This window comes from Pagrus pagrus (genome assembly GCF_965226575.1).
Source record: "Pagrus pagrus genome assembly, chromosome: 10".
Taxonomy (NCBI): domain Eukaryota; kingdom Metazoa; phylum Chordata; class Actinopteri; order Spariformes; family Sparidae; genus Pagrus; species Pagrus pagrus.
Window position 1 is genome coordinate 7,173,001 of NC_140194.1, and position 25,749 is coordinate 7,198,749.

At 42.5% G+C, this 25,749-nt stretch overlaps 2 protein-coding genes across 2 annotated transcripts; one reads left to right on the forward strand and one right to left on the reverse strand.

Annotated features, from left to right (window-relative positions):
- Nucleotides 1-223: 223 nt before the first annotated feature.
- Nucleotides 224-8,185, reverse strand: LOC311263204 (uncharacterized protein). The gene is made up of 2 exons (XM_084363124.1): nucleotides 2,415-8,185; nucleotides 224-1,380 (listed from the first exon to the last, which is right to left on the reverse strand). Exons 1-2 carry the CDS (start codon nucleotides 8,125-8,127, stop codon nucleotides 671-673), a joined length of 6,423 nt encoding a protein of 2,140 aa, XP_084219250.1. The 5' UTR covers nucleotides 8,128-8,185; the 3' UTR covers nucleotides 224-670.
- A 5,214-nt stretch (nucleotides 8,186-13,399) lies between these two features.
- LOC311263542 (lysine-specific demethylase RSBN1L-like) lies at nucleotides 13,400-25,275 on the forward strand. Its single transcript, XM_084363682.1, has 8 exons — nucleotides 13,400-14,227; nucleotides 14,488-14,613; nucleotides 15,113-15,798; nucleotides 20,123-20,260; nucleotides 20,371-20,513; nucleotides 20,664-20,831; nucleotides 21,492-21,603; nucleotides 22,815-25,275. The coding sequence occupies exons 1-8, from the start codon at nucleotides 13,738-13,740 to the stop codon at nucleotides 24,465-24,467; spliced, it is 3,516 nt and encodes a 1,171-aa protein (XP_084219808.1). The 5' UTR covers nucleotides 13,400-13,737; the 3' UTR covers nucleotides 24,468-25,275.
- The last annotated feature ends 474 nt before the right edge of the window (nucleotides 25,276-25,749 follow it).

A 25,749-nucleotide genomic window follows, 5' to 3' on the forward strand; every position in this document is an offset into this window, starting at 1 on the left:
TTGCATAGATTCCTCTGAGGCATGTAGCTTATCAGATTTACACAACAGGCTCTGAAGCACTGAGGTTTCTTTTCTGTTTAAAATCTGTAATGAACTCTTCTTGTTATTGAATTTTTTGGTTATTTAGTACTTTTGTTTACAGATAATATCAACAGAATGAAGGAGCACCAAACACGAAAAAACCCTTCTTTTCCATAAATTTTATTTATCTTAACAAATCAAACTTAATTACAAAACATCCCAACAGCTTTCGTCAACCATCAACTGGCTTTCCAGTACTGTAGTAAAAAAATATCAGTCTCTGTTGCTGCATACCCGTCAGATTCAATGAAAAATAATCCTTTACAAGAGGCTTTCTCTCTCTCGTCATAAACAAAATACACTCTCAAAAAAAAAAAAAATCATATGACATATTAAGGTTATAAAAACAATACTATGTAATTAGGACTATAACCTTTGTAACTATGTACATCCTCACCTATCGTCATTGTATCCTGTAAACAAATGATAAAGTATTGCAGAATCAAACACCACAAGGCGGCAGCATTGTGCTAATAGCGTACAATAACTGTGTAGATAGTACATTAGGTTTTATTAAACTGTAAAGAGCATCTTAGGAGCTTATGGTTAAAGTTTATTTTTCCAACACGCCTCAGCAGAAAGTCTCAGCTCACGGTTTGAAGCCCTTTGGTCGGATCATCATCCTGACAGCTTTAAAAGACTGTCTGTCATTGGTGGGGTAATACTCTGTAGATATGTTACGCCACGTCCCCCAGAAGATCCCATCTCTGACCCCTTTGTACTTCCCCACATAGTATCTCCCGTTGAGGTTTGCAGCCATGCAGGCATCAAACCACCAGCCGGAGCTGTAGTAGGCCCCGCAGTTCCCGGATGGATAGCGGTCGTGGTCTCTGTCTGGGGTGGTGAAGGCCCTGTTGTTGTGATCATAACTTTTGCTGAAGCGCAGAGCATCACCTGCAGTACCCGAGTACCCCTCCACTGACAGCCTGTAGCGCCACCTTTCACTCGCCACCTTGAACTGCTCATACTCTGCATACAACATCACCCCGTCAAAGTCCTCCAGCTCCACCCGCAGCGTCATGTCCCTGTCCCGGGTCAGCAGATGGATCATATTGTTGCCCAGCCAAAACTCCCCTCCGTCCAGCTCCCCGAAACCCGATCGGTACTCAGCCCAGGTGCGGTTGAAGCTCACACTGCCGTCCTTACGGCGCTGCAGGAACGTCCATCCTCCTCCATTCAGCTCCATGTCACAGAAGACCGAGAAGCTTCTGCTGCGGAGGTCAGGGGTCACCAGGTACACTCCGCTCTTTGTGTCGCCCCTGAGCAGGTAGTCAGAGCAGTCTCTCCTCAGCGAGGTACCTGTAGAAGGAGAATAGGAAGAAATTATAATAATTATTAACACATTTGTGCTTGTGACCTGCTTTAACTCATCTTGCAGGTGAAATTATCATCTTGCAGCTGGGATGCTGCCGTGAAATGAGGTCAGATGGCAACAGGTCAGTGCTAAACTACTTTTCCACCATAAAAGATTAAGTGCTTTTAAAGTCTGTCAAGGTGGTCCTCCACAGTACATACACATGTAGCAATTTAAACCAAAACTGGATTTGAGACATAAAAGTAAGCCAGGTTTTAAGATTTGTAATTAAGAAATAATACACAGTATTTATTATATTGGTTTGGTGATTCACCCACAGTGAGCCACGCTCCTCTGAGGCATGTTTTAAAGCTGTTAGTCTCCTCACAGTCAGTGGTTTGATCCCTGATCACGACACTCATGCAAACACATGATTTGCACACGTGTGCAAATTCCTCCTTTATTAACCATGACATGTGGTAGGACGATGATCTCAGACAACAGGATGAAGCCCTGATTAAGACCTAGTGGTCGAAACATGTTGGCTTTGTTAATGACTGAGCCACTATAATAAAATAATATTTCCTTCCTCGTCTGATACATTTCTCATATTGTGCGTGCCTGGATTGCCTCAGGTTTTTTATGAACTTTTTTTGTACGAGCGTCATTAGTGCTTACCATATGGTCCTGTTACCTAAAATCCTTCTAGGCCAGGTCATACCAGTTTGTTTTTTTTGAGTGAGTAGTAAAATCACAAGCACTCAAATACTAATCCATAACAGTTTTCTCTCCTTAATTATTGTGATGTCATGTCAACAAGAGGCAACAGAGTTTTACGAGGTTGGTTGTTGCACATGTCTCCTTTTTTGAATTTAATTTGTTTTTACCACTTTGTGCAGACAATATTTAAACATTTCATCGTGTTGCTGCCGTACATGGTAGTATGATTAAATACAAGCTCTGTCAATAACCCTGCAATCCCTGCATACAGTTTCTTACTTGATGAAGCTCTGTGATAGTTAAAAATAACATCTCTTGCCTTTAGATGGTAGCGTTGGTCGTTTGCTGTCTGTCCCGTCAGGCCTGCTGCCTCCCTCGCTGTCCTCTGGGCTCTCTATGGGTCGTCTGTCCGTCAGCCTTCCATTAGGATTCAGGCTGTTATTGAAGAAAGCAGCCACCTGGTTGATTTTCACTCGCAGCTCGCGTGCACTGGGAGTAGAAGCTTCAGGAGCCAGAGGCTCTGGGCCAGAGGTGGCAGGGTTGGTTGACCTGAGGTCCGGGCTGGTTGTGGAGGTAGTTTTGGCACTGGGGGCAGGGACTGAAATCAACATTTTGTCTGGATCTGGAGTTTGTCTGGGTGCTGTTTCCTCCATATTGTGAAGTACCTTAGGCTGTAACCTGGAGTCAGTATTGGGAGCTTGATTTGGCTTTGTGGATCCTGGACCGGTGCTAGTGATAACACTTGGGAGGATCCTGTGCATGATTTTGTTTGGTCTTGTTGTCATTGGGATCGATGGTGGCTGACCGGCTGTTTGTGGCCTCAGATCAGACGTAATCCTGCTGTTTGGGCTCATCGTGAAGCCTTCAGGGGGAGCGTGAAGGCGAGGGAAGGGTCCGGTCTCCAGGCTGTTGGAAGTTTTTGGACTCAGAGTGATAGTTTTCATCCTGCTGGGACTGAACTCTGTGTCTCCTGGGGAATGAGTCACGTCAGCAGTCTGTTTTTTATGGCCAGATGCAGGTGGCATGTCTGTTTGAGAGTTTTGGATGCTATCCGAAGTCGTCCTGGTGATTTGAGGAGGATCTAGAACTGTTTTGGTCTTTGGACTTGGCTTTAGTTGCACTGATGGTTTTGGCCTTTGAACAGATGTTGCTCCTGGCTTGACTCTGGGTCTGGTTGGTGGTCTGGGTTGGGATGTTTTGTTGGATTCTGCTCCAGGGATTTCGTCAGGCACAGATTTGGGGTTAAGGTCAGGCATTTGGTCAGGCTGAGGCGTTTTGAATTCTTGATTGGTTTGTGGTCTTTGATTAAGTTTAGGCTTCACATGTGGCTTCGTCTTTTGGCCTTTTGTAGGATCTGGATGTTTTTGGTTAGGTTTAGGCGGTTGCCCAGGTTTAGGCTTTTGGTGTATTTTAGGGGTTTTCTGGCTAGGTTTAGGTTTGATCAAGGCCCGATCAGGTTTAAACCTTTCTCGCGGTGATGAGTCTCGGACAGAGTTCGGCTCCGTCGTAGGATTTATATCAGAATTTTCCACTAATCCTGTTCCAGGATTTTGGTCTGGTTTAGGCTTGAGACTAGCTGTTTCACTTCTTTCAGGATCAGGCTCTTGAACAGATGGGACATATTGGTTTATTGTTGACCCTTGATCAGGTTTTTGTTTTTCTTCAGTTTTTGGCTTTTGGTTGGGTTTAGGCTTTTGATCGGAGGGTTGGATCAGGGTACGATCCGGTGGGCGCTTTTGTTCAGATGATGAGTCTTGGACAGAGTTTGGCTCAGGCGAAGGATTTATATCTGAACTTTCTAATATTTCTGTTCCAGGCTTTTGTTTTTCTTCAGTCTTTGGATTTGGGTCAGGTTTAGGCTTGAGACTAACTGTTTCACTTCTTTCAGGACCAGGCTCTTGAACAGATGGGACATATTGGTTTAATTTTGACTTTTGTTTAGGTTTTTGTTTTTCTTCAGTTTTTGGCTTTTTGTGAGGTTTAGGCTTTTGATCAGAGGGTTTGATCAAGGTACGATCAGGTGTAAGCTTTTGTCCAGGGTTTGAGTCTTGGACAGATTTAGGCTCAGGTGAAGGACTTTCATGGGAATTTTCCATTAATTCTGTTACAGGATTTTGTTTGGGTTTTGATGTGACGCTAGCTGTTTCACTTCTTTCAGGATCAGGTTCTTGAACAGATGGGACATATTGGTTTATTGTTGACCTTTGATCAGGTTTTTGTTTTCCTTCAGTTTTTGGCTTTTGGTTGGGTTTAGGCTTTTGATCAGAGGGTTGGATCAGGGTACGATCAGGTGGGCGCTTTTGTCCAGATGATGAGTCTTGGACAGAGTTCGGCTCAGTCGTAGGATTTATATCTGAATTTTCCTCAAATTCTGTTAAAGGATTTTGGTCTGGTTTAGGCTTGAGGCTAACTGTTTCACTTCTCTCAGGATCAGGCTCTTGAACAGATGGGACATATTGGTTTAATTTTGACTTTTGATTAGGTTTTTGTTTTTCTTCAGTTTTTGGCTTTTTGTGAGGTTTAGGCTTTTGATCAGAGGGTTTGATCAGGGTACGATCAGGTATTAGCTTTTGTCCAGGCATTGATTCTTGGACAGATTTAGGCTCTGGTGAAGGACTTTCATCAGGGTTTTCAAACAGTTCAGTTACAGGAGTTCGTTCTGGTTTAGGCTTGAGGCTAACTGTTTCACTTCTTTCAGGATCAGGTTCTTGAACAGATGGGACATATTGGTTTATTGTTGACCTTTGATCAGGTTTTTGTTTTCCTTCAGGTTTTGGCTTTTGGTTGGGTTTAGGCTTTTGATCAGAGGGTTTGATCAGGGTACGATCAGGTGGGTGCTTTTGTCCAGGCGATGAGTCTTGGACAGATTTAGGCTCAGGTGAAGGACTTTCATCAGGGTTTTTAAACAGTTCAGTTACAGGATTTTGGTCTGCTTTAGGCTTTTGATCAGAGGGTTGGATCAGGGTATGATCAGGTGTAACCTTTTGTCCAGATGATGAGTCTTGGGCAGATTTAGGCTCAGTCGTAGGATTTATATCTGAATTTTCCTCGAATTCTCTTCCAGGATTTGGCCTTGGTTTTGGTGTGACGCTAGCTGTTTCACTTCTTTCAGGATCAGGCTCTTGAACAGATGGGACATATTGGTTTATTGTTGACCTTTGATCAGGTTTTTGTTTTTCTTCAGTTTTTGGCTTTTGGTTGGGTTTAGGCTTTTGATCAGAGGGTTGGATCAGGGTACGATCAGGGGAAAGCTTTTGTCCAGATGATGAGTCTTGGACAGATTTAGGCTCAGGTGAAGGACTTTCATGGGAATTTTCCATTAATTCTGTTACAGGATTTTGTTTGGGTTTTGATGTGACGCTAGCTGTTTCACTTCTTTCAGGATCACGCTCTTGAATAGATGGGACATATTGGTTTATTGTTGACCTTTGATCCGGTTTTTGTTTTCCTTCAGGTTTTGGCTTTTGGTTGGGTTTAGGCTTTTGATTGGAGGGTTTGGTCAGGGTACGATCAGGTGTAACCTTTTGTCCAGGTGATAAGTCTTGGGCAGATTTAGGCTCTGGTGAAGGACTCTCATCAGGGTTTTCAAACAGTTCAGTTACAGGATTTTGGTCAGGTTTAGGCTTGAGGCGAACTGTTTCAGGTTCAGGCTCTCGAACTGATGGGACATATTGGTTTATTGTTGACCTTTGATCCGGTTTAGTTTTTTCTTCACTTTTTGGCTTTTTGTGAGGTTTTTGCTTCTGGTCAGGCTTGTCTGTTTTAAGAGGATGAAGAGGCTTTTTCGAGTTTTGATTATTACCTGGGAGTTCAGGCTCTTGGTCAGCTCGAGGATCTTTGTCAGAACCAGTTCTGTTTAGAGTTTCAGGTCTTTGATGCGATGTAGGTCTCTGGACCGGAAGCATAGGCTTCTGATGAGATTTTGGCTTTTGATCACTTGTATGTTCTTGGTCGCGTTTAGGTATTTGAAAGTTATTTCTACTTTGATCAGTTGGTAACTTATCAGTTGGAGGTCTTTGGTCCGGTTTTGGTATTTGGTCTTGTTTTGGGCCTTTGTCAGGTTTAGATCTCTGGTCCGTTGTAGGTTTTTGGTGAGAAGGCCTCTGCTGTTGGTCATGTTTTGTTTTTTTGTCATGCAAAGGAGCTCGATCAGGTTTACGGTCAGTCTTGGGATTTTTTAGCTTTCGGTCTACTTCAGGCTTAATTGCTGGTTTATGATTTTCACCGGGCAATGATCCACGGCCTGGAAGAGGTTTTACTCCAATTTTAGTTTTTGAGCTGATGTTCTTCCTTGTTGACCAACCGCGGCCTGCGACTCGTGGGAATGTAGTTTTGTATAAATTCTGATGAGGAGTCGTGGTGGTTGCAGTTGCCATAGTTGAGCTAACTCGCCCCTGGAGGCCTGCCCCAGGTCTTGCGCTAGTTATAGAAGTGACCCTAGAAGTGGCTCTGGTTATCTGCTGTACGGGGCCACCTAGTGTGCTAACTGTGGCTGTTATTGTTGGCCTACTTGTGGTCCTAACACCGGCCTCTGCATCAGGGCGCGGGTGCTCAGAAATGCCAGCTGCTCCAAGGCCTTTGCTTTGAGTTGGTAGCCCGTCAGCAGTTATTGTCATCTCTTGATCAACACCTGTGATCAAATGTGAAGTTGAGCTGGACACAGGAGGAGATGGAAGAGATGACGTAAAGGTTTCAGCTTCGTTTGAGTCCATGAAGTCATGCCTCGGAGCTAAAGTCCTGGTAAAGTGAGGGGTTGGCCTGATTGAAACAAAGTCTGTCCTCTCAATTGGCTTGCTGGATGATAATTCTCCATCACTGTCTCTCTGTACACTCTGGACTGTTTTCCCTCCTTCTGTTTTGATCTCCCTCTCCTCCCCCGCCACCTCCCCCTCTTTTATAGTCTTCTCTTTTTCTGCGCGCCCGATGCTCTCGGTCCGTTTCGGTTTCTCATTATTTCGATCCACTTTTATTCCCCTTTCCATTTCCTTTTTCCTCTCCTCCCTGTTCTGCTCCTGATCCTTATTTGTATGCTCATCACTCGCCTCAGACATCTTTATTCCATCACTGCCCCCGTCTTCCTCAGTTTGGGTGTTTCTCTCTGCTTCCTTTGTTTTGTCTCGCCACACGTGACGGTCACTTTCTTCTTTTTTCTCCTTATTTTTTATATTAGTTGTAATCCTCCTCTCTTTTCCGCTCTCCAACATATCCTCTTGATCTCCCTTTGAAATCCCCCTTCCACCCTTTTCTTTATTCCTGTCTGTCTCTCTCTCCCTGTTATTTTTTTCGACAACCTTTTCTCTGACAATATCCACTATTCTTTCATTTCCACCAGCAGTTGGCACCTTTGCCTGCCCCAATTCATCCTTTCCTTTTGCCCCCTCTCTCTGAGTTTTTCCATCATTTTCTACAACTTCTTTTCGGGTTTCTTCATCCTCATTTTCTTTTACGACCCCTTTATTGCTCTCTCTTTCTGTTTCCCACTTATTTCTCCCTTTCTCTTCCAAAGTTGTTCTTTTTCCGGAGTCAGTGTCACCATCTCCTTTCATAGACTTTCCTGGTTTAAGCCTGTCTGTCCCACACTCCTGTCTGAATTCTTTTAATCTCTCAGGATTTCTCTCGTTCAGTGTGTTCCTCTCATCCTTGTGTCTTTCCGTACCTTTCTCATTCAGCTTTTCATGCTCTCTTTCTCTCTGCCTTCCACACTCTCTCTCAGTTTGGCTTACTGTACAGTCTGCGCACATCCTCCGCAGCTGATCCACATTGTCCTTTAGCTTCTGCAGATCCTCCACGATCTTCTCCAGCTCACGGAGCTGCTTTGGCAAATAGACAGTCAGCGGCGGCATACTGAATAGGTAGGGGCACGTGCTCTCATCCTGCCCATGTCTGCACGGCCCCTCGGGTCTCAGAGTTGCGGCGCAGGGCCCAAAGCCGTCGTACTCCAGGAGGTCTCCTTCATCAGAGTCCACTGTGGTCCAAGAGAGACTCGTGAAGGCCAGCAGGGTCCCGCAGACGCACAGCGCTGTTAACCTCATCACGTCCTGAGTAAAGAGTAAAAGGAGAGTCGGGAGAGAGTGTTAAAAAGACCCACCTCAGTCTGAGAAGCGCAGTGACAGTGAGAGGAGGAGGTAAGGTGGGAGGGAGAAGAGGAAGGGAGGGAGAACTGATGGAGCTGTTCAGTGGAAAGAGAGTCTGTGAGAGAAATGAGGAGCGAGAAGCTCAGAGAGGAAAACAGGTGAAAGAAAAACAGTGAGGGTGAGAGGAGGATTATGTGGATGTACTTCCCAGTAGATGGTCTCTGGGAGATCGTGGCTGATAAGCTTGAAGCGTGAGGAGACGTTAAAATATTTCTACTTTGTAACATAAACAGAATTAGCCGTAACAGCTCAAAATCAATCCTGAAGAAGGAAGAAAAGACAAACTGTGAAAGCTTTCGAGAGCGCGTGTCTTATCGTAATCCTATTATTACATTCCAGTGTGTCTTTATTGTAATCGTTTAATGAATACCACTCGTAATGCATTGTCGTTCCATGATGTAGTACCTCGGCCTTGCATATGCATGTGTGTCGCAGTTGCTTTGGCAGACACATCCCACGCTTCCTGTCAGCGGGTTTACAAACATATGACTGACATATGCGACAGGTCAAAATATGCATTTCAAGCATATTATTTGCTGATGGGCCAGAGTTTTTTCACTCAGATCTGTAAAGACATAATTTATATAACTGTAAGCTGTTTGGTTGGGTTTAGCTCCTGAGTAATGACAGTCAGGAATGTTAGATTTATCCAAGAAGGCCACTTGATTTAAACTCATCAAGTGCTATTGACTTTATTCAGACAGTACTAATCCTCAACAAGTGCTGAGAATCAGTGAGCCAACATCTGGGTGGAGAAGCTAAGCTCATAGTGTGCAGACTGTCCGTCCGTGTGCAATTTTGGTTCTGTGTGTCTACATATAGTCAGAAAAAAAAAAGGAAGAGAGAAAACACAGTCACATGAACTAAATGAGGCATCTGCTTGGCAGGGAGTTTAGATAATGAGGCTTTAGTTTCTCAGACCCGGGGGTGTTAATGTCAGTCCCACCGCAGGAGATGAGATATGAGTGATAGCATGCAATGCCAGCGTTTGATGTTTCAGAAATTTGTCCATTTTCAATCCTTGTTAGGCCGCTGAAATTGTCTTGTTTTTAGCCTGCGATGAAACGTGACCCTCGTGCATTTTTGTTCTGTCTCTCTCACGCTGGCCGTTTGCTCTGAGTGCAAGAGGCTGGAGAGATTTCTCAGCTGTCCTTTTATAATGACAAAGGAAACCATTTGTTTAGCGAGAGGAGTGTGGGAACCACCAGGTTAAAAATTAAAAACCTGTAGAGGATGAAGTAAATGGCTCGATGCAGAATATCGCAGGCCCGGAGGTTCACCTCGGATGATACGATGACTTCAAATGCTATAGTTTAACTTTTGAGAAGAAGCTTTAACATGTCTCAACAAGACAATACTGAGACCTTTTAATCCGTATATGCAAGTGGTAACTTATGACTTTACCTTGCAAGTTGGAGCCGTCCTCCCCTGCAGCTATGAGCTCATTTGACATTTGACAACTGTTGGCAGGATAAAAGCCAAGCGTCCTTTCACCTTTCACAGTCACTTCAGCACTTCAACACTTACTCTGAGAAATAGTGTGAGAGAAATGTTTACACTCTCCTGAGACTTCTGTCTGAACACTGGGCCGTATCGATTTATTATCACAGTCACAGCTTTTACAGCACAGCCAAGCATGAATCTCACAGTCGCTGCTTAGCCACAACAAACCAACCTCATGCATGCGGCTGCACGAGGAACAGTAATAATTATTGCAGTACATTGAGGTTAACAGGGTCAATTCATTCGATAGGAGTTAATCTAAGCGAATCTGTCTGACCTCAACAGCTGCACAACACAGCCAGGATCTCTATTATTCCCATTAATACCCTCACTCCTCCTAGCTTTACCCATTTATGGACAGCAGTTTTTTTTTCTCCTCAGGGTGCCCTCTTGGGATACAGTGTTTTGAATTCCCCCAGTGAGCTGGCTTGGCCCATTCTCTGTCCTGGATTGTGTAAACACTGTGGTTTTTTCCACTCAGACTAGAACAAACATCTGACCATCAGTCCAGCGTTGCTGCCGGGGCTTCCTGGCAGACCACTTCATCTCCCTCCACTTTGGGCAGAGGAGCCAGTGTCGTCGGTCATGTCTGTTATGTGCATAAGTGTCCCATTTCCAGCTGACTGGAGTTAACCCAACGGCTGTCACAGAGCAGCGCCAGCCTCTTGTAATACCACACTCAGCCTGCCTGAAGGTATAAAACCTACCTGGACAAAATTAATCTACTGACGAGAACAAATAAACATATATTCATTTAGCAAAACAGTTATATGATACAACACCTGCTTTAATCACGTGGATCGGTATGTGTCAGTTTTAAATTAAAAGTACCACTCCTACACACGCACACATATTCATATTCACGTGAACTGTCACTGCCAAGTCCTTAATTCTGCAGTAACCGATACATTCCTCTGCACATGTGTGAGGCGGTTCTTCATCTGTCAATTGTCCTGATAGAGATTCTTGAAGAGGAAACAACCAAGTGTCCCTCACATCTGGGCTGGATTTCCTACAGCGAGCCAACACCAGATAACGTCTGGTCAATTTGCTGCTGATCCAAAAGCCTGGACTTTATTAAGACATTGTTTGAAATTTATATTTAAGAATCCCTCTCCTCCTGCTGTCGCCTTCTGCCCAGCGGGAGTGGACTCGGGAGGTAAAGTGCACATTCTCGAGGCCCTGATATGCACGAGGAATAAATTGTTATTTTTGGAATACAAGAGAGAATGTCCTACATTTTTAAGGTATATTTAAATTTAACTATAACAACTCTTATTTCCTTTCTGTGCTTCATAGAAACCATGTGGATGGACAAGATTTTGTCGACCTTTTTCTCCTCTCTGTACCAAATCTACATCAATATCTAGAGGAGACTTTAGACAGTGTAAGTCTGAATGATGACTTGCTTTCTTATTCATAATACTGAAGGTCATTGGTGGACGAGTGAATTCAGATCATTTGGTTGAGTGAAAGTAACAGTAACACTGTAAAAATAAGGTAAAAGATCATATTACCAGATGCATTAATGAAAACTGAATCATCAAACTGAATAAACAAACTGACCTTAAGAGACAGCACAGTTTTATACTGTTTTACTTTGTTTATATGTGGCGGACCCTGCCAACCTTTTAGCTTCAAACTGTTCTAGAGACCTTATTTCCTCTGAAAACAGCGTGTTTATTCAGTAAAAATAAATATTTCTGAGTTTGTAGTAGTAAATCATTAATAGAGTTTGAACTTCTTCTCTAAACCACATAGTGCCCCTTTAATTTTGAACAATGCACAACAAAAGACATTTTTTTGTTTGTACATTTATTTTCTTATGGAAAGTAGCTATAGCTGTCAAATAAATTCAGTGGAGTAAAAAGTGCCATATTTATATCAGAACTGTGTAAAATGGTCACACTACATGAAGTACAAATACCTCAAATGCTTGGGTACAAACTTTCCACCACTGCTGAAGGTGCAATGAAGGATTGCTCTCTGTGCACTGCCTCGTGTTATTGGATCTAAAAATAACTCTGATAAACTGAGTCTTCTTCTCTATGGCAACTATTTAAGTGTCACGTTCACCCAATGAACAATTCAGATCAAAAGTAATAAACAAATCTCATTTTAGAGTAAGCTAATGTCAACGCTGATGAACAATGTGTACTTTAGTGGCTGCGGATACGGACCAGAGGAGCGTATAAATGGATGTGGACCGAGAGAGAGGAGCACGTGATGGAACGGTTGAGAGAAATGTTGCTTACCACATCATTGCAGAATTTGTTTCTGTTTTCTGTCATAACCAGATAACTTTCATCCAATACAAGTGTGTTATGAAAGAAAGCATTTAGGCCTTGTATTGAGATTTTAATCACTTAACGTGACATTCAATGAATAATAGTATTGAGATCCTGGAAGCAAGAAAAGTAGTGACTAACAAAGTGTTGTTGTGCAACAGAGATGAGCACATTTTCAACTGACACCTCCCAACATCTGTGAGGATCAGTGGACATGATCATTTCCACGGACAAAAAGGCAACTTGATGTATTTCCATCCCTATACTGCCACCTAGTGGTATGTTTAAGAAATACCTCAGAATACAGAATCATTCTGTACACTTGGAGTTGAAGTCTATTTTTCCTGATAAAGATTATCAGGAAAAATAGATTTCCTGATAAACACTGTGCATCTTATAAATAACTCAACTAGTTTAAAATTGTTTAAAAACCAAACACTACTATATGTATGAGGACTTTGCAGACATAAAGAAAAAAAAGCCTATCACAAAATTATGCATGTTTATGTTTTGTGTAAAACAAAGTATTGAAAGAAAATTGAGAACTCTCTTTATTGTTTATGGCAGTACACAACATTTATTTTGAGTAACAGCGTAACCATCACACCATTGTCACAAAACTTAGCAACACCTGGAGGTTTCTTCTTCTTCTCGGATCCATATGTTTATTTTATTCTATATTTATTCATATTTGTGATTTTCTAATATGTAGATAAAATGGACTTGACTTGAGATCAATGTAAAAATAAATAGCCAGAAAAAATAAAAATAAACAAAAAATAGTTACTTATTCAACAAAAAGACTGAGGACTAATCATGAATTAAAACTTGAATAAGAGACTTTTTTGGTAAATATATTGAAGTGCTTTGCTACAGTTAAAAACTTTTTAAAAATGAAACTGGGGATTATACGGAGGCCCATTTCCACCATTTAAAGAAAAAAAATGATGTAATTATGAAATAAAAACTCACATTTATGAGATTAAAAGTCAATTATGAGACAAAAAGTAGAAATGATGAGACCAAAAGTCAAAATTATTAAATAAAAAGTCAAAATGATGAGCTATTAAGTCAAAATTATGAGTCAAAACGTCTTAATTATGAGATAAAAAGTCATAATTATTAAATGAGACATCAATATGGGAAAGGAAGATGAAATTTTGAGACAAAGGTCATAGTTATAATATAAAAATCATAATTATTAGATAACATTTTGAAATTATAAAACGTCATATTATGACATAAAACAAATCTCATAAATCTCATAATTCTCCCTTAATAATGAATCATTTTGACTTTTCCACTCATAATTATTATTTACTATAGAAATATTTTTGTTTATTTGTTTTAAATCAAGGCCAAGTTCTTATATTTCTTGTCTTTAGCTGAAATGGGCCTCCACAGCTTCACTGTGACAAACTCAATCTCTGTGATCAATATAGTTTGATGAACTGATCGTCCAGCCCAGCAGAGAAATACTGACAATGCAGTGAGATGTTAGCTGCTCCTCCCGTCAGCAGGCCTGGTTTCTACTGCTCCTGGCGGTGTTGCAGTCAGTGCACCTGCACGGTGAGCAGCTCCTCGTCCTGTAAGCTGTAAACAATCCTGTCTGCTGCTCTCCCTCCTACGTGCGTCTTACGTAACCCTCGAAGCCCCGCCCCCTGCCTGGCTCTCACGCACCAGTTACGTCTGACCGTAAAAAATAGAAACTTCCAAGATGGCCGAGGCCGTGGACTCCATGCATTTCGCAGCAAACAGCAAAACAAATTCCCCTAAACCCTTGATAGCTAAACGGCCACCGGAGAGCCGACCGCAGTCTTCCAGCGACATCTACCCACCGCCCCCTAAGAAGGTCCGGGTGGAGGAGAAGGGCCTGAAGCACAGGAAACTGAACGGAGAGGTGTGCGCAGGGGAAAAACACAACGGGAAGCAGAGTTGTGGGAGCCCAGCGAAATGGAGTTTCGGCCCGGCCAAGGCGAGCCACTCCACCGCCGCCGCGGTGCCAGCGACTCCCGCTCGGAAAATCTTCAAAATCAGCAACTTCCTCGCCTCGCCACCCAAAGTGAAAAAGGCTAAAGAGAAGCGACACAAGGAGAAGGAGAAAAGCAGTGAAGCGCAGCGGAGCTCAGCCGTTGGTGTGGAGAGTGTGAGCCCAGCTAGCTGCCATACAAAGACCGAGAACGGCGACATGAAAATGCTACAGAGAGGTAGGACAACACAGGCAGCCTGCTCACCGCTGCACTCCGTTTAAACACTTTGTGGGCAAATTAAACACTGTAGCTGAAGCAACACTGTAATAAAATGATTTATTGGATTATTACATAATTTTCACTACCATAGGCCCCAGTATTTATTAGGCCCAGATGGTGATATATACACGTGGAAATGTTTGTTCGTCAGTTAATGCTGCTCAGCATGGATGTAGTAGCGTTTCACCTCACCGTGTCTCCTCTCCTGCTCCTCTCAGACCACCGTGTGAAGGAGAAGGACAGGGAGAAGAAAAAGGAGAAGAGCAAAGAGTGGAAAAATCACAAATTGCCACCTGTACATGACATTGCGAGAGAAAACGGGGAGGTGATCTCGCCACAGAAAGGTAGGGATGAAATGTAACGTTGATCGATTGGGATGAAAAATGTTGTTTGTTTTTGTTGATTATTATTTTTTGGGAGAACTTTGTCTTAAATGTGTTTTTTTTTCTGGATTAATTTCTTTACTCAGACAACTTTGCCCAAGTCACTTATGCTTTAGTATAAATCAAGTTAAAGCAGAGTAGATGAGTTCAGTATTATTAAATATTTTAATTCATAACAATTTGTCTCAAATTTGAATTAACTATTTTAAGAGGGAAAATGTCATACATGTTATCTTAATGCAAACCACAAACACTAACTGTACATTAATATACTGTACATAATGTACTATTAACATGACCTAGTTGAATAAATAACGCCAATACTTTTGCGCTGATGTTGTCAAAATTCAGAGTATATAAATTTGTTATATACTCTGTCCCTATCTCACGTATAAGTTACAGGCCTCAAATGATGCAGAACATTGTTCTCACTCTAAAAATGTCTTTCCCTCCATCGCAGAGTCTTCGGAGAAGCCCAAAGCTGGTTCAGAGGAAGACCTCCTGCTCAAGAAACTCAAGAAGAAGAAGAAAAAGAAGCACAAAGACGGTGAGCGGGTGAAGGAGAGGCACAGCCGACCCAAAATGTACCATCGCTCATGCCAGACGGTGTGCTCAGGAGTGTCCCTGGCTCTGCCAGAGTTCCTCAGTCGTATTAACGGGAACAACAACAGCATCAACAACAGCAATCTACTGCACTCCAACACAGCACCACAACAACACCACCAGGATCCAGCATCCGCTACCTCTGCCTCCATCTCCTCCATGGTCAGGGACAGGCTCGGCTACAGCTCCCCGCTCCACTGCACCCCAGCGCCGGGTCTGCCCGGCCTGGAGTTTGGGCACCTGATCCACATCGAACAGCAGGCCAACGGAGGAGCGTCTGTGGCGCATGCTTACAGTGAGCAGCTCTCCTGTCTTTCTGAGGCTGAGATGCAGCGTTTCGCCCAGGAGTTTGTGACCCTGTCGTTCAGCGAGGATGAGGCCCAGGCTGCGTGTTTTGTGATGGGAATCATCCATGGAGCGGCATCCTACCTCCCAGACTTCCTGGACTACTTCTCCTACAAGTTTCCCAATGCGCCAGTGAAGATGGAGGTGCTCGGGAAGAAGGACATAGAGACGACAACCATGGTCAACTTCCACTCTCAGGTAAGATGTGTCATTTGTATTATCTTTCTTCTCTTTTGTGCCAAACAGTAAAAAGGCTCTGAGTGTAAGAGGATGCTGAACTGTCCACTTGGATACTGTGAAGTGCCAGTTCGTATTCTGGAGGTGTGAGCAGCACAGACGCAGCTGCCAAAAGCTGAAACAACACATCAACCATTTCTTTGCATCAGTCTTTGTCCAAATTGTTGACGGGCTGAGCTTTTCACGCAACCTCGAGCCATCTTTACTCCTGCGTTCACTGTTTTAGTGTCCAGGTTGTCTTGTGGAGCAGAAAGGCCTCAGGGTGTGTTTCGTGTTGTTTGTCACTTCACATAATAGTTTCTTGAAAAGCCTGTCTGTTCGTGCGCTTGATGACAACAACAACGACACCTTCGGTTTAAATTGTGCTTTGATGTCAGCATCCAAAGAAAGTTTAATTGTCTATGTGTTCAAAAAAGTTGTCGTATGCTTTTTAAAGGTGACAGCACCAAAGTTTGCATTAGGGCTGCACAATTGACTAAAATATTATTGAGATTACAATGTGGGCAGGTGTAGCCAGAAGCTGCAGTCTTGACAACAGTAAAATATTTGACAAAACCGCATCATAAGGAAGTCCTGTCGTGCTGCAGAGATTCCCTTACCTACAGATCTTGTTCTCCAAATGTCAGAAAACATGTTTGTTTGGTACAGATTCCAACAAACGTCACATCATCAGGATGTCAGTAGTTTGTTTTTTTTCCCAGTGAAAATGAAAGTCGTGGTGCAAAATTGATTGTTCTTACTAATCGTGCAGCATATCGCAGTCGTAATATCTGTCAAAGTTATTGCAAAATGATTTGATTATTTTATTTAGCTGGAGAGTAAAATCAGCTCCACGGGTGGTAAATTTATTAAATGAAGTCCACTTCTCTCCATTCATGAACGGTTCATTGTTGTTGTTACTCTCTAACGACATGAGTGATAAACTTGAGGGTGTTAACTTGAGTTTCTGATCATGATCCGTCATTCTGAATAAAACAAGTATAAGTATAAAATAATTCTTTGACTTCTTCTTCAGAGTGTGATAGTTTGACAGGATAAAGATAGGATTGTGAACATGGATCAGAAAATGAATTATGAACACCACCAGTGCAGACTGCCCAGTCTGAGATAAATTATTTTCTAAATCTTTTGTCTTTGATCGTTTGTAAGAGAATTTTTCATGAAAAAGCACAAGATTAGCGATCAGAAGATCCAGTTTTATGTTTTTGTTTTTCAATTTTTTCTCTGTCCGACTTAAAGTGTTTCCCTCCAGAAATACATTAACATCAATTATCATCACATCAGTATAATGAGGCACAATTAATTAAATATTTATTTATTAATTTGTTTATATCTTCCATAGACTAAGATGTGATTAAGAAATCTTATCCACCTGAGAGAGCAATAAGTTACATGATATTTCTAAAGAAGACAGAAGTGATTTCAACCCTACACTCCAATCAATTTTCTAACATCGTTTTAGAAACTGAGAGGCTCGATTTAGGTCAGGAAAACCAAAAATTATTCAAGCCCAGGGACCCCTCGCTGGGAAGAAAATGTTTCCATGGGGTCTCTCTCTCTCTCACTCTCTGTTGATAGTACTGATACTCCGAGTGCTTTGTAATCAGATCGTCTGGCATCATGACTTCCTCTGCTACCAACATAGGGCAGATGGTGCATTTCATCCTGTTGCTATTCTCAATGAAACCAAACTCAACGCAACTGTCAGCATATTTTTTTTAATTTAGCCAGTTTGGACTCAACTTGATGTTGTGGATCGTGTTTTCCATGCCAGCAAACTGTGTTGAGCTGGTGAAGCAGCAGTGTTCAGATGACAGAGTTTCTATAGATATTACATGCAACAGATATAACATACATTTTATTGGTAAGCTTTGCTCAGTAGCCTGAAATACTCACTTTTCACTGATACACTACAGTTTTAACACAGTGTTTTGTTCCTGTGTGCTGTGTGTGTCACTGACCCCGGGGGGCTTTAGGTCTCACTTTGACAATCACTGTTTCCAACCGGAGCTGCCCGGCGTCTTGTGATGCTGCAGCATGTTTTGATTTTTTTTTTGTTTTCTGTATCAAACAATTTGTGTTAAAGTGGTACACAAAGCCAAGTACACTTTGAAAGAGGATATAGCAACAATTACTATAAAAAATCTCATAAACAGTAAAAGGCTCTTTGGACATTTTTAATGAACAACTTTTTTTTATTTTAGCACGTTGGCAGTAGTTAAATAAACACTTACAGGGCCATATCAATTCAGTCAGCAGCTGGTGTGAGTATCTATTGTTGAAACAAGGCTGACAATTACATCCTATTCTCAGTGTTGTCATCACATATCCTTCTTACAGTGTGATGCAACCCTTAAAATGGCTCCTATGTTGTTTTCTGATGAAACTTTATATTTCCTAACCTGTAATTCATAACACTTGTAACACAGTAAAACTTTCCGCACATGGCCGTACATTATTGTTCATAGTAACATAAAATAGTAACCGCTACATGCATTTGCATCCGTGGGTTGTACCGTCATTTGTACTTTGCACCTTGCTTTACTCTACATGTAAAATATTTTACTGTTTTGGCAGTGTTCAGAGGAAAGCTTTAATGTCCCTGCTGTGCAATTTGGCTCATAAACAGCAGTCATTAATATTAAATACAGAAAAGCAGAGCAATGAATAAGAATAAAAGTAAGTGCAAGTATGGAACAGAAGTCTAGTGAAAGCAGTGAGAACAAGAAGTGACAGACCCTGTTGCACCGGCAGCTCGTAACGGGCCAAATTACATGTTGTTTAAAAAGACAAATAATGGGAAAAAAAGACCTCATACACCCCATAGCGCCACCTCTAGGGAGGTAAGAGGGTAATCGAAATCAGTGTATGAAACGTCCTGGGAGTCCAATAAGATGTTTCCTGCTTTCTGTGTATATTAGGGATGCACAATATACCAGTTTATGGGACTGAACAATTATCAGCTAGATATTGTGAAATTTCTATTAACAGCTATTAATGGGTATCTTTGAAACTCTAGCCAATAAATAAATATGTAACCAGCATTTACAAACTCTGGTACAGTCAGCGGTTTGCTCTCCACCACAATAAACAGGGAAAAGACAAACAAGAACAACGTCAGGAAGTGCAGCCTGTTGTGCCCATGACGTCAACTGCTGCACCTGAGCAAAGGCGTGCAGTGTAGACTATGGCAACAAGTGTTATCTAATCACTCTGTACGATACTCTATCGAACAAAAACGTGAAAGAATTCCCTTGAAACGGCTATACGCGCATTTAAATCAGACAAATCACAAAATTAAAAATTAGGTAAGCTGCTCCATTTGTCCCCTTGTTATCCTCCTTCACACTGGCTGTCAGTCGGGGCCTGATAATAATGTATGGACTTGCCTCATGGCGCACCACTTGAGAACCGCTGGACTAGAGCGCCAAATCTGTTGTCGCCAGGTGTGGACGATTTTTACAGTTTCACAGGAAGACAACACGATTGTAATTTGCAATACAACTTCCTCAAAAGTTCAGAGAGGAGGGAAAAAGTCTTGTAACGCAACAGATCTTACTAGAGCAATGAAATATGACATCATCCATTTGTTACATCTTACAGTATATTGCAGTGCAGTAAGAAAGCCCCACAAACTAGAACTTCAATATCTTTAGAGTTGAATCACCAAACTGACGCATAATAAAGGTTTACGAGTTGTTCTGAGGCATCATTATTGCTTCATTAAATCCCATTCACATTGCTGAAGTGGACACTTTAATGTTGGAGTTCACTCGGTTGAGTCTTAATGTCTGACGAGGGGCCCGTGTGAAGCTGAAGTATGATTTGTTGTCTTCCTATTTCTAGATTTGATAATCCACAGTGCCTGAAAGTCTCTGATGGTTTTCCAGTAATGTCTTTGCAACACCGTCTTCATTTCCTTTGACTAACAATAGCCTTGCCTTTAATTTGTCCTGTGTTGACATTTGCCTCTCTTGATGAGTATGGTGTTTTGGAGCTTGTCCAAAGACCTAAATCTTTGTATTTAAGATGCTGTTAACGACCAAGCAGATGCTTATGTTCCTTAGATGAGTGCTTTATTAAAGGCAGGTGCACTTGAAAGGTCACACTGTTTGTGTTGAATACACACCAACAGTTCTCGCCTCAATTTCAAGGCAAACATGTTTTTTATTAAAGGTGCATATGATGTTTTAAAACTGGCAGTAAATCACCTGTCGGGTTTAGGATGTTTTGATGCCTCTCTGGTGAGGGTCTGATCTGTTTTCTCCGTGTTTCCCTCCTGCAGGTGAAGCGGACATATTCCCAGGGAACTTACCGTGCCGGGGCCATGCGGCAGGTCAGTCTGGTCGGGGCCGTTGACGAGGAGGTTGGAGACTACTTCCCCGAGTTCATCAGCATGTTAGAGGAATCTCCCTTTCTGGAGGTTAGTGTATTTATTACATCCGTGAATGTAAACACCCCTACAGCGAGCGGATGTGTGAATGTCTGTCATGAGTCATTATGTAACTGAATTTTCTCACTCTGTTTATGCAGCGGACTCTGCCCTGGGGAACGTTCTCCAGTCTGCGGCTGCAGAGCCCCACTGAGAGCGACGACGGCCCCATCATGTGGGTCAGACCTGGAGAACAGATGATCCCCATGGCAGACATGCCAAAATCACCCTTCAAAAGGAAAAGGTGAGTTGACATATTGAGTCTGTAAATTGCCGTCTCACCAGCATCCTTAAGTAAAGCTGTTGTAGCAAAACCAGTAAATCACTATCAGCTTATAGTTCAGCACCGCCTGTCTTGAACTTATGCTTAACGTTGTGAATAAATGCATTTCAGGTCCACCAATGAGATAAAGAACCTGCAGTATCTACCCAGAGCCAGTGAGCCCAGGGAGATGCTGTTCGAGGATCGGACGAGAGCCCACGCCGACCACATCGGTCAGGGGTTTGAGAGACAAACTACTGCTGCTGTAGGTGTGCTGAAGGCCGTGCGCTGCGGAGAGGAGTGAGTACACAGTGACATGTTTTCACCTTATCACATACAGTACACAAATACACACGTTTGTTTACAATAACTTCCAGGTGAAAAACACCTGCCTACCTAACTGTTGGGCCTGATTTGATTTGATTTATCAAAAAATGCTCGCAAAGCAACAAATAACATAAAGGTACAGTAGAAACATCAGAAAGATCAAACAACAGTTCTCTGCTGTACTGAGAACTGAGAAAGCGCCACATGTGACAGCGCTGTGGTCAGCCACTATCAATGTCCACTCTCTGTCAGTGTCACCGTACACATTTATAGAGCTGTAGTTTGCATATGACTATAGAAGGCAGGAGTAGTAGTTCCTGTCAACTGGGTAATAATTAAACTAGGTCCTGGTGATAGTGTAGCTTGTTTCCAGTGTGTCCCTGTTGATGATAAAATACACATTCACCCCAAATGACTGAGTTTATATATCGATATTTTAATATGAAATAGATCCTAAGAACAGAGACAGTTGAGATCAGATGTATAGATATTTCTGTATCGATCCGCTCAACTGTATTTCACATACCTCAAATATCAAATCTCAAATCACCACCAGATGTCTACCTGGAAGTTTCTGTTGTTTTTGGATTCTAACTCGGATCAGTAAACGGGACTTTGTCTGTTGCTTTACAGCAGTTACGCTCCTGCCCGGATCACCAAAGATGTCGTGTGTTTCCACGCTGGAGATTTCCCAGATGTGGTCATGAGGTTGCAGCTGGACCTCCATGAACCTCCGCTGTCTCAGGTGGGTCAGATGTATTAATTGTGCCTGGTAGGATACAGCGGAATAAATAGTTTGTTTTTGTGTGCTTGTGAGATGAAACTTATTAAAAAAACGTCCCCCGAAGCTGCACTAACATTTTATATCTATAGCAATCAAACTTACGGTCATTACTCACATATGAACTTTGCTATTATTGTAATGATGAGTCTCATGAGAGCGAGTCTCAAAAGAAAACCTGACAAGCGAGCAACTGTAGTGCAGTCGCGAGCATGGAGGGTCAATCCTTCACAACCCCATGCTCGCAGGGCCGCATTTGTGCACGTGAAGCAGAACTGTTTGCAAGATGTATTTTATGTGTGAAGGTTTAAACACCACAGAGGAGTACCATTTCTCCTTTTTCAGGGTTTGCGTCTTTTTTGATGCAGCTGACTCGGTGTCTCCTTCCTTAGAAATGGATACCACAGATAACGTGGGAACGGTAGAAGACCCTAAGCATTTGGTTAGCCATATGTTTAGCAGTGAAAGAGCTTAGATAAACCCACTGTAAACTACCTACCCAGCACCAAACTGACTAGCAAGTGAACATGGTGTAGCAGTTGGCTGCTTAAGATATTTTTCTCAGGAATTGGTGAGTGTTTTAGCACTTTTTCAGAAAATAGTCTCTGTCCATACAAATATAGCATCCATTCTGTCAATGCACAATATTATATGTTTGCCATTGATGCTGCATGTACTGTTGACACTTGAATAGGAAGCAAACGTGGGTATCTGTGTGACACCCACTTCCAAAAATTGAGTTTTCAGTGACCTAAAATGCTGTTTACATGTGTACAAAAGGCCAAAACGCACAGTGAGAGTGAATATTTTCCTCCAAATGAATGTTGCTCCATTTTTCTTCATGCTTAATGTTTAAATAGGATGCTAACATTTCACCTTAAAAACTTTATGAAGTGATTTTTGAAAGGTGTTTCCATTTTGTTGCATTATCCCCAAGTGTCCAAAAAAGTCAAGTTATCCAGCTTAAGTGCAAAAAATCCAAACCCTATTCCCTTTTGTGTGACTTCTAATATGCCACATTGTCAGTTCGTAATCAATTATCAGTATAATACACTTATATTACTTTTAATATGTGCAATACATGATTATAATCTATTCTTGGCAAGAATAAAAATATTTGTTCATTTCACTGAGGGACCACTGAATCTCACATGTACCTCTCACTGCCTCCACAGTGCGTACAATGGATCGATGATGCTAAGCTGAACCAGCTGAGGAGGGAGGGGATCCGATACGCCCGTATCCAACTCTACCACGATGACATCTACTTCATCCCCAGAGGAGTTGTCCACCAGTTCAAAACCGTGTCTGCTGTCTGCAGCCTGGCTTGGCATATCCGACTCAGACAGTATCACCAACACGAAGAGAAGGAGGAGGAGGTGAAGGAAGAGGAGAAGTGTGCATCTAGAGATGTATCACTTCATATCAAAGAAGAGGAGGACGACGACGACGAGGAGGTTGGGGGCAAGGTGTGTGATCCTGCTGTACAGATGGCGATGAAGCTGGAGGATGAGGACGACGAAGGAAGCGAGGGGCCGCCCTCACAAACTCCGACACGGATTTTCAAGGAGGAAGAGCAAGAGAACAGAGCTGAGATGAAGGAGTTGTCAACGACACAGTCTCTGTCTTTTGTCAAGAAGGAGAGAGATGAAGGTGTACTCACTCACACACTAATGGAGCCTAAAAATGAGGAAGATGAGAGAGAGGAGGGTAAGGGAGGGGGAGATGAAGATGCAGACGCAGGCCGGACACTGCAGAAGGAACACGAGGAGGGTGCAGTGGACAGTACATCCTTAAAGTCACTACAGCAGATTAGGAAGGAGAATGATGTGGAGGAGGAGAGGCAGCAAAAGATGACGGTACCGGGTCAAGGTCTGAAAGACAAAACTAAAGATAGCATAACGAGCACTTACAACACACCACAGATCAAAAAGGACAAAGATAAAGGTAAAAGAGAGAAAGATGAGAAGGAGAGAGTTAAAGAGAAAAAAGACAAGGATAGGAGTAAAGAGAAGGAAAGGGAGAAAAAGGACAGGGGGAAAGACAGGGACAGAGAGAAGGACAGGGTGAGAGAACAGGAGAAAGTTAAGGCCGAGGGAGGAAGAGAGGGGAGTACATCGACGCAACCGTTGCAACAGATGAGGAAAAAAGAGGACGAGGAGCGGACGAGAGAGGGCACTAAAGCCTCTCAAACACCCCTGCCTGCACAGAGAGACGAGAAGTGGGACTCAAAGACTCAACCCCACGTCAAGAGAGAGAAGGAGCACGATAAAGACAGGGGAGGCACGCAGGGAGCGTCTCACTTACGGCCAGACAGAGAGGAGCATAAACACAAGTCTTCACACGGGAAGAAGGAGAAAAGCGGGCACAGGGAGGGCAAGGAGGCGAGTACGCCGTCAAAGTCGGGGAGAGACGACGGGAAGACGTGCACTCCCAAACCTGCAAACATTCAGGTAAAGAAAGAAGGAAAGAAGGATAAAGACGTCAACAGCAAAGAGGAGAGGAAGAAGTCTGCGCCACCAGAACACAAACAACCACGGACGCTCATCACCTTTGACCTCTTTAAGCCGATGGAGGCTCACCAAACTCTGGCTCTTTCTTTCACGGACAGTAGGCCTAAGACCCACCATCACAGTGACTCTCGAGGCTCTTCCTCGAAGCCTGCATCTGACAGTCGGACAGTTGTGCCCTCTAAAGGACCAAAAGTAAAAGACACAGTGCAGGGAAAGCCTGCCACACCCCTACAGGACACTCGGCCGCAGCAGCACTCGTTAAAACAGCCCCTGAAAACACACACACCCCAAACACAGAAAGACTTCTTAATATGAATGTCTAGATGTCTAGTCTTCTTTTTTTACTGTACAACTTACGCCGAGGCTTTGTTAAAGTATTTGAAAATGCATCCTTCCTTCAGACATCAGCTGGTATTTCTAATTTGTAATAGATGAGCGGGAGCGTTGGCCACATTTCCCCAGTGACATGGTGAAAAGAGGATGCACTCTCCAAGTATTTTATCAGTGCCTAAGAATGTAAGCTAAGTAGCTCACTTCACGTTTGTTAGCGAATGTATGTAGGCTCTATATAAAAATGTTATGTGACCCATGTGTCAGTGCCTGTGCACTACTTAGCTTCGCTCTTAAAGCACCTATTTTAGGTACTGGACTAGCCAATCTGAAAACAACCATCCTTACTCCCTGCTATAGGAATTACCTACGATCACTGTTTGGGGAGGTTTCAGCCAGTCACTGAGCTCCCGCTGAAAATCCTCTTCGCCATGTTGCTTTAGTCGATGGGGTTTGTTGTTTCTGACACTCCAAAAATCGGAGCAAGTAGTTGTTTTCAGACTGGACGTTTGTTTGACTCACACAGGGCTGTAAATGATACTGTATGTACCAAAACTGTACAGTATAGATGTTATTAGCACCAATGTGAGAAAATGTATACAGAAATTGCATATATTTTTTGTAAGACAAGTTTTATTTTCCATAGAACTTATTTATATCATTTACTGTCTGTTTTTATTTGAAACCAATGTATGTGAAAATTTTGTTGTAAATACATTTTATTTCCTAAGATAAGACTTGGTAGTGTGATTTATACTCTGATCAGAACCTCTCAATAAATGGTTCAAAAATATTGACTAACTGTTAATGTCTCTCCTGCATTTCATGTTATTAAGATTTCAGTATTTGTCTTTTTAGCTACTTAAGCGGCTTGGGTCTTGGATAAAGATGGTCCAACACAGAATTTTGTGCGCCTGATTGCTATGAAATTAGTTCAAAATGTCCCCGTCTCCAGCTGTACTGTTAGCATTCGATATTCACATCAAACTAACTGCAAGCATCTTAAATGTTCATGGTCAAATGCTGGACTGTTTCACAGCAGACATTCTGACTTCTCATAGTTATAAAAGCACATAACATTAATGATGGCTCTGCTCTATTCAAGTGACCTAGCAAGCACTACACCAAGACCCTGAAACAGAAGCATCTAATTTGATTCAGCCATATTAAATATTGTTTCTACCTGTGCTTGTCCTTCAAAATGTCTTCAGTGAAAAGGGCCTATATAACACTTGAAGTACAGTTAAACAGTGCAGCTTCAACTGAA